The sequence below is a fragment of the Ursus maritimus genome, unplaced genomic scaffold (genome assembly GCF_017311325.1).
Source record: "Ursus maritimus isolate PB19 unplaced genomic scaffold, ASM1731132v1 scaffold_33, whole genome shotgun sequence".
Classification (NCBI taxonomy): Eukaryota; Metazoa; Chordata; class Mammalia; order Carnivora; family Ursidae; genus Ursus; species Ursus maritimus.
The window spans coordinates 11,365,294-11,379,043 of record NW_024425897.1 but is presented as its reverse complement, the minus strand read 5'-3'; the positions used below and the strand labels follow the sequence as shown (position 1 = coordinate 11,379,043).

Below are 13,750 nucleotides of genomic sequence, written 5' to 3'. Positions count from 1 at the left end.
GGTAACTGCGAGGAGAAATCTTAAAGTAGAATATGGGGCCAAGGCTGTTTTAGGGATGGCACAAATGGGGATGATAAGTACACAGGGGAGCCTGGGTGGCTCAGTCAGTTAAGCGTCCACCTTCAGCTCAGGGCATGATCTCAGGGTCCTGGGACTGAGCCCCATGTTAGCCTCCCTGCTCAACGGTGAATCCGCTTCTCCCTCTGCCTCTGTGTGCTCTCTCTCGCTCGTTCTCTCTCAAGTAAATACAGTCTTTAAAAAAATTAAAAAATTTCAAAAAAGGAAATAAGCAAACACCTTTGACTCTAGGCCTAAGAAAAGCTCTACATTAACATAAGGAAAGGTATATAGCTACAGTGCAGGGGATAAAGGTGTTAGAGACACATACATACAGCTCAGGTGACTTATACTCATTGCACTGGCATGGAAATAATTAAGATGTAGGACTTATACCCCACACCTGGTCACATCCCACCCCCCCCCAACCCCTGCTACAGGAAGGGAGCTGTCCCTATCTGTCCCCAGCTGTGCCCGTGCTTCAGCTCTCTGACCTCGAGTGCTGGTGTAGCCCAAGGAGCTGCTGACTTCATACTGGTGTAGGTGGGGGTGTGGGATCATCAGGATGTTGGCGCTCCTGCCCAGGGAGCTATCGTCAGAAGCCTGGCTCCTCACTTCCTCAGTGGGCAGTGCGCGGCTGGGCAGAGAAGGGCTGGATGAGACGTCGCAGGAGCTGGCGCTCTTTCGACTGTGACTCTCCCGCTCTCGCACAGACCTGACAGGTGAGAGACAATGAGTTACCAACAAGCAAGGGATGCTGCCCCACCCGGAACTAAAACACCAAAACCTGTCGCCAGCCCAGGCTACTCAGGAAACCAACAACAAAAATCCCCAATGTGATCTATGAGAGGGAAATAATGTGGGAGGTATTCTGCCTTGACCAGCTTGAGACACTATGGACACTGTGTAAGAACTGACAGTTTTCAAATGGCTCAAGTCCTGGGGTCAGAGCTGTAAAGCAGCAACTGCTCCAGTCTGACCCTACCTGATCCCCACTGATTCATCTCATATCACCGAAAATGGGACAACTAAACAGAGTAGGATACGATGCAGGAGAAAATACACAGTGCCACCTCAAGGGTCTTCCTATATGAAAAACTGAGCCTAAATCTAATCAAGCCTCTGGAGGTAACTGCTAGTTTACAGGAAATCCAGAAGAGAGGATAAGTTAAACATTATAACATAACAATCAGCCAAACGAAGAAAGCAACACAACTACAGTCACAGAAAAAAGACATTCCAATCACATGCAATGTCTGCATCCTCTTTAGATCCCAATTCAAACCAACCAACTGTAAAAATACATTTTTGAAACAATTGGGAAATCTGAATATAGACTGGCTATTAGAAGATACTAAAGAATTAGTGTTAATTTTGGTACTTGTGATTATTTATTATCTGTTAGAGACATACACTATAGCATTTACAGGTTTAAAAAAAGGATTTGTTTTAGAATACTCAAGCAAAATGTAAAATGTGGGGAAAGTAAAGAAATTAGTCTGACAAGACATGGATCACTCTTCATGACACTACTCTATTTGAGCATGTTCGAACATCTCCTTAATAAAGGTTTAAAAAGCAGTATACCCTTATTAAAACATAAAACTCCCTAAGGGGGAAACCTCTGGAAGCTGTAGGAGGAAGGATCAAAAGGGGAGAAGCCCAATGGGGAGATAAAAATTCAGAATGGAAAAGTTAGCAACTATAGATTGGGTTTCCCCTCTGGCATCAGTGCTGTTCTCTTTCCGCCTGGAAGGATTTTGTCTTAAGTCAGAGCTTAAACAGCCTGAAAATAGATCCCCTGGGCTGACCATATATACATTATTACAACAGTAAATATCTGGAGACCAGTGTAAGCTCAGTCCTGTGCAGGGGACAGAGCACCAATTAAAACACGGTCTGCTCCCTCAAGGAACACATAACCTAGGTCTCTGAAATACCAAGTCTTGCCACCTTTGATTAGAAAAAAGAAAACCAGGATCTTGGACCATGAAAGCATTTTTAAATACTCCAAAGGAAAGCACTACCGAGCCCCTAAGCAGCATCTATGTGCGGGAGAGCTGCAGTTAACGGCACTAAATGTTCTCAAGATTTAGGAAATGTTTTGTCTGAGCTCTAAATGTTTTCATCTTAGAATGGGATGAGGAAAAAGGACAGAAGACAATCATGTGGCCATTATAAACTCATTTATCAATGTGAAGGGATGCATATTCTTCCAATCATTGTGCTTAAAAAAACTTGCATGTTTAAGAAGTCTGGAAAATGGACTCATGGTATTTGGTCCACTGGGGGTGGGGGAAAGCCCTGGGATAGGGATTTTTTTGTTTTGTTTTTACATAATACTCAGAAATGAATATATTGGTAAATCTAACCACATCACAATTAAAGACTATCATATGACCAAATACCATAGAGCAAATTTAAAAGCAATTAAGGAAAGTCTCTTGCCTTCTGGGAATAAAAAACCTGAAAGAAACTGTGGGCCATAGGATCTATACATATTAGTGGCAGCCCAGTGAGAAGATTCTAGAATCTGTGAATTGTTTTTCTTGGTTAGAAAAAGTGGAACACTATTTGGGGAAAATACTTCGTGCAAATATAGCTAACAAAATGTGTGGGCCAGAGAACCTGGAAAGAGAATCCCCAATGATCTACATGGTATAGCTTCCACTGGCTAATTTTAATTTAAAACATTTTCAGGGTTGCCACATGAAGGTCCCTACAGGCCCTCAGGTTTTCCCAAGCAATTTTTATATACACCCCAAAGTCAATCTGGCAAAAAAACCTGCAGGTGGCGAGGCGCTGAGCCCGGGACGGGCCTGGCAGCCTGAACACTTGGGCGTCGTAGGCATCATAATCTACTTGGATGGGAAGGGCGTTCTCAGATTCTTTCGGAGTCCCAAGAGCTGAAATGCATAAATCACACAAATTGTCATTAAAACACATTTCAACCAGATGCCTTCAGAGGGCCTTCGTCAAAATCTGCAAGGCACAGATAATCACCATCAGGTCCCTCTGAGAAAAGTGGGATAATAACCCATTCATCAGGTTGTTGAAATTAAATGACTTACATATCAAAGTGATACAGAAAATAACACTAGCACTAGGGTACCCGGGTGGCTCAATCGGTTAAGCACCCGACTCTTGATTTTGGCTCAGATCACGATCTCACCGTCATGAGATCGAGCCCCGCATCAGGCTCCTGGCTCAATGTAGAGTCTACTTTAGATTCTCTCTCTCCCTCTCCCCCATCCCCGCACGCATGTGCTCGTTCACTCTCAATCTCTCTCTCTCAAAATAAATAAATTAATTAATTAAAAAAAAAAAAAGAAAATAGTACGGCACTAAATAAAGGGAAGGTTTTGGTAGTCGTTCATCTATGACCCCATTTTCAAAAGATCATCTTAGTATGTAGTACAGTTAGTACTTTAACATTTTCTACTCAATCCCTACAACTGACCTATGGAAAAGAAAAACAAGGTTTGTCACCATCCATTTTGGAGCTGATGGGACAAAAATATACAAAGTAGTTAAGGGACCTTCCAAAGGGAACTCAAGTCTCCCAACTTGGCTGTGAACTGTTTATGCGATGTCACATAATTTTGTTGCCACGGCTTAGCTGACTCTTTCTAAAAGGGATGAAAGGAGGTCACAAAAATACTCACATGTATCACGGCCATTTTTTGCTTTCTCAGAGGCAGGCTGTAAAATTAAATAGATAATTAATCATTCCCTCCTCTGCCAGAATAGAACCTATCATAAGGCACAATATGTAGATGGCTGCTCCCCAGAGAAGGGACCATGCCTTACCCTTCACTGTGACTGATGGAAAGGCAGGAGGGAACACTTGAGGCCCACCTACCTCAGTGTCAGGCCCTAGTAGGCCCACCTCACACCTTGGTCACCCTCAAAACTCTATCCGACAGGGACATGCACCCCACCTTCAGGTGGAGGATATTCAATTCTACAGAGAAAAGGGGACTTGCTCAAAGTCATACAGTTAGCAGGTGGCAGAGCCAAAATCCAAGTCCAGCCCCTCAAGCTCTTGGTCAGTCCACTGGCATGTCTGTCCTACCATGGCTAGCTTCTACCTGACCCCAAACCCTGCATGCATGCTTCCCCCTTCACCACGGTACTCTCACCGGTCTGCCTACACCTGCAAGAGGGCAGCACTCAGTGGATTACCCAGTTTGCCAAAATGGCATACACAGGTAGAGAGAAAATGAAAAGAGCTTTCTTTTTCCCCCCAAATAAAACTTTTCAGGACCCTTTAAACTTTCATAACAATACTGATTCTTTCCTTTTTTTTTTTTTTTAAGATTTTATTTATTTGACAGAGAGAGACAGCGAGAGAGGGAACACAAGCAATGGGAGTGTGAGAGGGAGAAGCAGGCTTCCCGCCGAGCAGGGAACCTGATGTGGGGCTCAATCCCAGGACCCTGAGATCATGACCTGAGCGGAAGGCAGACGCTTAACGGCTGAGCCACCCTGGCACCCCAATACTCATTCTTTCTTCTTTAAAATGATCATGTTGCAGTGGCGCCTGGGTAGCTCAGTCGGTTAGGCGTCCACCTCTTGATTTCAGCTCAGGTCATGATCTCAGGGTCGTAAGATCAAGTCCCACATCAGGCTCTGTGCTCAGCAGGGAGTCTGCTAGAGATTCTCTCTCCCTCTGCCCCTCCCCCTGCTCATACGCATGCCCGCGCACGCTCTCGTTCTTGCTCTCTCAAACAAATAAATAAATCTTAAAAAAAAAAAAAAAAAAGACAAAATGATCATGTTGCAGAGAAGTTCCTCTGTGTGCCACTTTGTCCAGAAGGTCTGTGATGAAGGCATAATACCTCAGAGGTCAGGAAGCAGCCCTTTCTGGGCAGAGTCCCTTCTCCCAGCACTTCACTACTTGGCATGGCCTATTTTAGGAGTCCTCGGAGTCCTCAAAATTAATACATTCCTTATTAAACAGGTAACATTAACCCCACCCCCCCAAAAAGGAAGAAATGGCCCTGATACTACTAACACAGCCTCAAAGGGACAGCTTTCAGAGTTTAGCTCTGCTAGAAAACAGGCAGATGGGAGAGAGAACCCTGGTATGCCACCTACATACCTAACAGTCTGTTTTTCTCTTCATATAACATCAAAAACACCCTTTAAGAGTCTTAAAACTGGCATTTTTATAAATGGCTGCGAATATATTCCATCAAGTGGCTATCCCATGGTTTATTTAGTCATTTTCCTATTATTTTCAACTTCTCACTGTTATAAATAATACAGGACCAAGACCTTATATGCATTCAATATCTTCAGTTATGTCCTTAGACCACATGGCCAAAAATGGAATTATCTGATCAAGGGGCATGAACATTTGCACTGCTCGATACACAAAGCTGAACTGCTTTTCATAAGTATGGTACACCAACCATATTGGTACTTGAGTACCAATTTCGCCACTTTTTCCAGGACTTGATATAATTACTTTGTTTTAAGCCTGTTTAGTAAGCAGGGGTGCCTGGCTGGCTCTGTCCACAGAGCATGTGACTCTTGATCTCGGGGTTGTAAGTTTGAGCCCCACGTTGGGTGTAGCAATTACTTAAAAATAAAATCTTTAAAAAATAAAGTAAAATAAAATAAACCCATTTGGTGAGCAAAAAAATAATCCTATTCTTGTTTGAATTTGCACTTCTTTTCTGCTAAGATTTGATCTTTTCATATTTCCCCTTTGCTGCAATGCATGCCCATGTCTTTGTCCTCAAAGGTATATGAGAGGTCCTAGTATCTAAATGAACCAGTCATATCGTAACAAAAATAATTCATTATTAAGGAACTAAAAATAATTGTCATATTTTTCCCAAAGATATTCCTTACAGTCTAGGGGTTTGCTTTGTTATTGATGTATTTAATGTGGAAAATCATAAAGTTCTAAGACAAATACCTTCAATTATTAATGACCGTGGGGGAGAAGATGTATCTTGGGGCCAAAATAACCATGTTGGTGTGTGACAGTCCCTAAAGGCTCTGCAGGTTGGTGACACCTACCTTCTTTCCTGCCAGTTTTATTCGCGGGGTGAAACTGTTACAAAAGAGCTGGCTTTTGGACGTATAGAAACTGTGAAAGAAAAAAGGGTCATTAATCTAAGCCTCTTCCATTTTAAACTTCGTGACACGGTTAAAACTCCAGCCATGGATTAGCCCTCTCATGACTGCCTATGTCTCAGGTTTCACTGATTCCCCCAATTCTAACTTGCTCTGTAATTACTATAAAACATTAAATATGGTTTTAATTATTGTTCTTTTATTCTCCATAAACAGTTTCACGCTAGCCCTGATTCCTAACTGGATGAGAATCTCCTCCCTGTGACAGGGATTAAATCTATTTATACCATGATACTTTTGCATCTTGATACTTGCTGGGCCCAACTCATAGGTTGAATAGCATTTGGTAAGCAAGAATAACTCAGGCAAGGGAAGAAAAAAGTGGTCTCAAGAAAAGATGGCACATGGATGGCTCAGTCCATTGAACATCTGACTCTTTATCTTAGCTCATGTCTCAATCTCAGGGTTGTGAGTTCAAGCCCTGCATTGGGCTCCACCCTGGCCGTGGAGCCTACTTAAGAGGAGAGGAAAAGAAAAAGAAAAATAAAGAAAAAGGAAAGGAAAGGAAAGGAAAGGAAAGGAAAGGAAAGGAAAGAAGGCACAAACCATCAAATTTCTATACCTTTGAAAAATTATATCTTAATGCAGTCATGTCAGGCACAAAAGAAAACTGGGAGACCCAAACTGGCCCTGGGTATACTGACTGAATGAATGAATAGAGGCTGCACAGCCTTTTCTATTTCTCAGGCATATCTCTGTATTCTCTTTTATCTATAATTAGCTTATGGGAAAGATGTTTTGAATACTAACTAATCCCCACCTTCCATCATAACTCTGATCATAAGCAAAAAAAAAAAGGCAGTTATCAATAGCTAACCAGGACTGAAGGGCAATCCTGGCAACTAACACTTTATGTGCACAAGAACGTAAGAATACTAACTGCAGTCAGACCTTGAATCCAACCAACCTCTGGCACTTGGCCCCTCGGAGTGGTTCCAAGGAAAGTACCATGTAGAGGATGCTGCTCTCCTGACGGATATTAATTACAAAAGATCTGAGTGGAAGTGATGAATCACTAAATTCTACTCCTGAAACCAATATTACACTATATGTTAACTAACTAGAATTTAAATAAAAATTTGAAAAAATATAAATAAATAAAAATAAAAAGATTTGTGTGGCAAAGTGATGTGAGCCAGACGAATGGGTCTCTATTAGATTTATCCACATGAAGTTCCTGTGTTTGAAGGTCAAAACCAGTCTATTACCACAATTTCAAACGGTTTAAACCAAGAGCTTCAGCTTTGCCATGAACTTGCTGTTCAACCCTTGCAAGCCACTTTCCTGTCCGGAATGCAGGTTCCTCACCGATACAGTGTGACTGGAGGGTCTCTACGATCTCTAAAACAGACTCCAGGGATAGTCTGTGATATCCCCCAAATCCTAGTTTTATAACTCTCACATATCTGCTATTAATTTACTTTTTAGATCAACTCTCATTACTAACTAATAATACTTTCAGAGTGAAAATTTTTCACTGAAGACAATTTGATTATGCTTCAGGTAAGCTCTCCGGCCTTGTGGGATGCTTTTGAAGAGGCTCGTGGACAGGATGAGAACAATGGCCTCTATAAGCAGCCGTGCATCTCAGGCCATGAGCCCTCTTTGCTCCTGTCCCTGTGTGGCTCAAGCAAACAAGGCTCACGAGGAGAAGTGCAAAGCAGGCCTCGGGATTCTGAAGCCCCACCTGTGTGAATCTATTGTCCATCTCAAATGGCATCAGAGAGCTGATTTGGCATGAAAAATAAAGTGATGAATCAGGAAACCTTCAAGTTATTATTAATTAAAATTTGAGGAAATTACAGTGCTTAAATTCATATATTTTCGTGTGCTACAGCTACTCTGTCCTTTAATTATTTCCTAAACTAAACATAAAACCATGAAATATGGTGTATAATTAAACGGTAGCTGTTTCCTTATGGGCAAAAGAATCTGAATGTCTATTCAAAGATTACAAAGCCAAAACTAATTAGAGGGCTGACAAAAAAGAAGATACATTGCTCTCTGAAATAAGTGAAAAAACAAAAAAGTTCAAAATACTATTTTACTTGAACCAAATTTTTTAAATGACGGTAACATAAACACAGGATGAGGAAGATTCTGAAGTCATCCTCTTGGGAAGCAGGCACTTCTTCTTAAAGTGACTTCGTTAAGCAATGCATGACAACATACAAAACTGAGCATCACTGAACAGTGACACATACACGTACGTAACGGAATCACACGGATGACCAGCCAGAGTCTCTCACTGGGCTGAGAAGGGAGAGGCATACTCAGAACAGGATAATTACTGGGTGACCAGACCATCCTTACAAAGCTGGCCAAAGCACTATTCCTTCTTTTTTTTTTTTTTTTTAAAGATTTTATTTATCTATTTGACAGAGATAGAGACAGCCAGCGAGAGAGGGAACACAAGCAGGGGGAGTGGGAGAGAAAGAAGCAGGCTCATAGTGGAGGAGCCTGATGTGGGGCTCGATCCCAGAACGCCGGGATCACGCCCTGAGCTGAAGGCAGACGCTTAACCGCTGTGCCACCAAGGCGCCCCAGCACTATTCCTTCTTAGTTCTTCACCTATGAATGATTACAGCTGACCGGGAGCAACTACCATACAAGGGCAACATGGCCCATAACAAAGGTAAAGGAAAAACTACAAGGCCGAAATCAGCATTTGTGATGAATTTTCAAGCTCATCTCCAGCAAAGATTTGCAACTAAATAGAAGACAAAATTAAAGGTTCTGTTTAGCCTGGGGCACAGCCAAGCAGTCTTCTGCCCCTCATGGAGTGCCAGCTTAAAACAGACAACCCAGAGAAGGGCAGAATGCTCTGAAAGCACTAAAGAGAAAGTGGCTATTGGCTCTCCAGGACAGCACAGGAAGAACTCACAGAAGAGAGATGGTGGGGCCGGGCATTAGAGGATAAATAGGCATCTGTGAGGAAGAGGGCAGGTGGAGAGGCCCTCTAGGTGGAAAGGCTCAGAAGAGGGAGAAGTGTGCATCTGCTACGCAGAATAAAAGTGGCCGAGAGGTGGGAGAGGAGGCCTCAGATGTCAAATACCTTAGTCTTCATCAAACTGGTGTGAGGAATCAGAGAAAAAGAGCGACAGGATTTAGTTCTCATGAAATGACTTTGGTAAACAGGTAGAGCAGCGACTGACAGATGCTGGTCCCCAGGCCCCTGGGGTTTCTTGGTGGGACATGATGAGGGGTCTACTACATGAGGACACAGAAACACTAATACTTTTTCACTACTGTATATTTGGTTGCAAGTAAGACTTACACTTAAAAAATAGGAGGGGAGGGCCTATTGCTTAAAAAAAAAATTAGAAAGGAAAGAAAACCACTAGTCTAAAGAACTGATTCTCAATGAGGGAAGTGAGGAACGAAGGGGGATTGTGCCATCCAGGAGGCATGTGGCAATACAGCAGATATCTGATTTTTTTTATTTTGTTGTTTTTTAGTCTAAATGATTTCCCTCCCCAGTTTCCAATGGTTTCAACTGCATTTTAAAACTGCAGGCATTTTTAAAAATCATAAAACATTAAAACGAAGTAATAGCCCAAGGCTTTTCACTTTCGGCAGGTTTGAGGATACCTAGTTCTCACAATTAGTTTCCAGGAGCTTATGAGCTCTGCTGGCAAATTTCAAAGAAACAGTTTAACTCTCTCCAGGTATTTTGATAGGAATGTTCACTTAGCCATGGTTCCTGCAGACATGCCGGTCGTCACCCTGGGGGTGGGTGCGGCTGGCATCTGGTAGGCGGAGGTCAGGGGTGCTGCTCAACATCCTACCGTGCACAGGGCAGCCCCCCAACAACAAAGATGATCTGGCCCAAAATGTCAGTAGTGTCGAGGTTGAGAAACCCGAGTCTAAAAGATGGACTGAAGGAGAGAGGTCAGAAATAGACACACTATTAACGACTGCAGTTATCTGGGGCGCCTGCGGGGCGCAGTGGGCTGAGCGTCTGCCTCCGGCTCAGGTCATGATCCCAGGGCCCTGCATTGGACTCTCTGCTCAGTGGGGAGCCTGCTTCTCCCTCTCCCACTCCCCCGGACTGTGCTGTCTCTGTCAAATAAATAAAATCTTTAAAAAAAAAAATAAACTGATGATTACAGTTATTCAAAAAGATGAGGATGGGATAAGGCAGTGGCACTGACAGAGGCATGAGACACACCACCCTTGAGCCTCAATCACCAGACACACTGAGGCTTGTCCCATGTGAAGAAGAGGCATGGGGATTTTTCTACAGAGAATGCCAGGCACAATGTTCGTCTGCTATGATCTGCAGAAGCTGGGAATCGTAGGAGCGGGGGCTAATAATAGAAATAAGTCCTGCAAATTTGCCTCTATTTTTTTCACTCTCATTGTTCTTATGTTACTGCCACTGCTTTGCATGTACAGAAGCTCTAAGCAAATGTTGGAACTTTAGTTTCTGCATTTTCTTGACAAAAGATCTTATCGTAAGAACTTAAGAGATGTGAAGAGAAAATGGCAAGGAAGTTATTCAAAACCTGTATCAAAACCTGGGTGCCTTTGGCTCAGGTCATGATCTCAAGGTCCTGGGATCGAGCCCCACATCGGCTCCCTGCTCATTGGGAAGCCCGCTTCTCCCTCTCCCACGTCCCACTCCTCTTGCTTGTGTTCCCTCTCTCTGTCAAATAAATAAATAAATAAAATCTTAAAAAACAAAAACAAAACAATCCGTATCATCTACCATGAATCAAGGTCACACCCACCTGTGGTTTATCCAGTGAGGAATATTATAGTCATCGCCCAGACGAGAATCACGGGGTGCACTTCGATTATGCAGCTAGGAGAGAAAAAGCCAGCGCACTGATCAGCTAGAAAACAAGGAGGATGTGGAACTGCTCCAACTTTTCTGTTTTGAAGTATTCTCAAGATCACCCTAGTACTAGAACGTGGCCTTTAGGAAGCAATCCGAAATCGAATTACCTTGAACAATGGGACAGCATGTAATGGTTGCTCCCCCATGCACACCAAGTCCACACCAATTCCTAAAAAAGAGAAGACAAAAAGAGTTTGGAATGGGGGTGGGAAGAAGCAGAGAAAAAAATATCCCAATCTATTAACAATACTATTTAACTGGGTCAGGGTATGAGGCAAAGCTGACTTCCCACCCTATGATTTATAACCTCATTTGCCTACATAGCAAAGAAGTAAACAGATGCATTTTGTCTCTTTCTTCTTTACCAGGTTCCATCACAGCCTGCAATTACTGAATGCTTGACAATTAGCCTTTGACCGCTTTGTAGATCATGATGTGTCAAAAAGACAACCCAGGCCTCCATTACTAAAGTTTCAAGGCCAGATAGGAAAAGGAACCTCGTAACTTCAGTAAAAAAGCAAAACAATCCATATCATTTAACGGAGCTTCTTCATCGGCAATCAGGATTTACATTCCACCTCCATCTTGTTGTTGAAGCACAAATTTAAGGAGGCCAGGGGTACAAGTTGAGGAGGCATGGCACATCGTGGAGGGAGGACTGGATCAGATGATCTGACGGTCTTCCCCAAGACAGGCTGATGGCACACTGGTTCCTTGAAACAATCCCCCCAAAAAGAGTTCTCCAGTGTCATGTATGTTTGCGAAACAGTGCCATTAGAGATAGACAAGATACACTAACATATTAAAACCTGCAATTAGGGAATCTGCCTAAACTGTGTATGACCCAGCATTTCCCAAACCACTTTGACCATGGAACCTTTTTTTGTCCCCTAACGTTATTCACATCCCCAGGATCTCTGATGCACAGAGTCAGGGAAAGCTCGGAGTTCTAAGGGTAAGTCAGGCTATAAACTCTCAGAGACAGCACAAACCAGGGAGCATTACCGTTATCTATCATCCGCTGCTTGGTCAAGATCATGAGTAGACGGTCCACTTCAAACACACCCACGCCAGGCGTGATCACCACGGACATCTGTCCAGTACGGTCAAAGTTGCGGTTGATGTAGTGCTTGTCAAACACTTGAAAAAAAGCACAAGTTTTCGAATGAAAATGTTACAGCTTTTCAGAAACCGACCACTGGCAAGCCTCTCTATGCCCTCAGAGTATCTTATCCATGTTTCGATTGCAGCAACAGCCACATTCTGACCTGAATTCTAGTTAGTCATGTGCACATCTGCCTCTCCCCATCTACATTAAGAAATGCTTGAACACAAGACTATGTCACTGTTGTCTTTGCTAACGCCCCCTCACGGATGCCTAATATTTGCCTTGTGTGGCATTAAATGCTGAAGTTTCATGGCGTTAATTTAAACAATCCATAAATGAGTCTGTATTGAAATTTACAGAAATCAAATATTAATTTAAGACAATATTTAAAAGAATGGACTTTGTAAATCTGGCAAGTTAATTTTTATTTCTGTCCTATACAATCCTGACTTTAGAAAACCAAAGATATTCCAATATGACCAAAAGAGTCACTAATACAAGACCCTGCACTTTAGAATCCCCAGCACCTGGGTGTAGACACATGGGCAGGTTATACGCACAGTGAAGTGACCACACATCATCACTTCCACCACTGGCCAGTGCCAATGGATACGTAATCAGAGCCGGGCCAGACTCTGCTGGGAACGTGGAATTCTGAGCAGAGAGGAGAAAGCTGACAGCAGAGCTGGGAGATGAACACTGCTCTAGGAATACCTGCTCTTGCAGTTCCTAGAGCCACCTTGGTCCCCACCTTCTTCTGCATGATGTTCAAGCCTTTCCTGGTGACCCCACCAGGTCCCTATATCCTGAGAGTAAATTTCCTTTTTTGTGTAAACCAATTCATAGGTTTCTGTTACTTGCAAACAAAGTGTATCAGCTAACACATAAATGCAGGGACAAACCTTCAGAAGAAATCACACCACACTGTTAACAAGGTTCCCTCTTGGAAGGAAACTGACAGCAGAGGGAGGGTGAAGATCTTCATTTTTACTTTATATACCTCTGATTATTTGAATTCTAGAAACATGAGTTCCTTTTGTAATTAAAAAAAATTTTTTTTAATTACCTAGAAGCAATTGAGGGATGGGGTACAAAATAGCAAGAACATAGTTTTAGTAAAACAGCCCAAGGAAGATTCCTTCTAGCTCTTTACTCTCAGGTTACCATGAGAAGCAGATAAGAACAGCAAGTTAATTCCTGACAGAAGACCCAAGAGCTAAATGTTGGCCATTAAAACCATCCAATCAGAAGTTACTGCTTTCAGTTAATCTTTGGGGTAGGTGGGTGCGGAGATTATCAACTGGGTCTGGGTCTTTGGACATTAGTAAAGAGAAGTTCATAGCCATGTGGTAAACAAGATGCCAGCTCACCATGGCTAGGTCCTTACTCACCGTTGAATGACAGATTGATGGCCTCTAGATAGTTTCCTTGTGCTGAGGTAGAATTATCTCCTTGAGGAAAACCCTCTGAAGCAAAACACACAAGAGAAGGAAAAGTATCCCATGAAAGATGAACTCTAAAAGAACAAGCGAAAAGCGGCTCCATAGGGCCCCCCACTCTGCAGTAGGACATTACTGAACTTACTGCATACC

General features: G+C 42.8%; 1 protein-coding gene across 1 annotated transcript in view; it reads right to left on the bottom strand.

The window, feature by feature from the left end:
- DEPDC5 (DEP domain containing 5, GATOR1 subcomplex subunit) overlaps positions 1 to 13,750 on the bottom strand; it is a 120,983-nt gene that overhangs the window by 68,672 nt on the left and 38,561 nt on the right. The window contains exons 14-21 of the mRNA XM_008710586.2: positions 13,550 to 13,624; positions 12,056 to 12,190; positions 11,158 to 11,219; positions 10,941 to 11,014; positions 6,091 to 6,160; positions 3,723 to 3,759; positions 2,843 to 2,963; positions 552 to 772 (exon numbers count right to left, since the gene is read on the bottom strand). Coding sequence (XP_008708808.1) covers positions 552 to 772; positions 2,843 to 2,963; positions 3,723 to 3,759; positions 6,091 to 6,160; positions 10,941 to 11,014; positions 11,158 to 11,219; positions 12,056 to 12,190; positions 13,550 to 13,624 — 795 coding nt within the window. The remainder of the gene's footprint in view (positions 1 to 551; positions 773 to 2,842; positions 2,964 to 3,722; positions 3,760 to 6,090; positions 6,161 to 10,940; positions 11,015 to 11,157; positions 11,220 to 12,055; positions 12,191 to 13,549; positions 13,625 to 13,750) is intronic.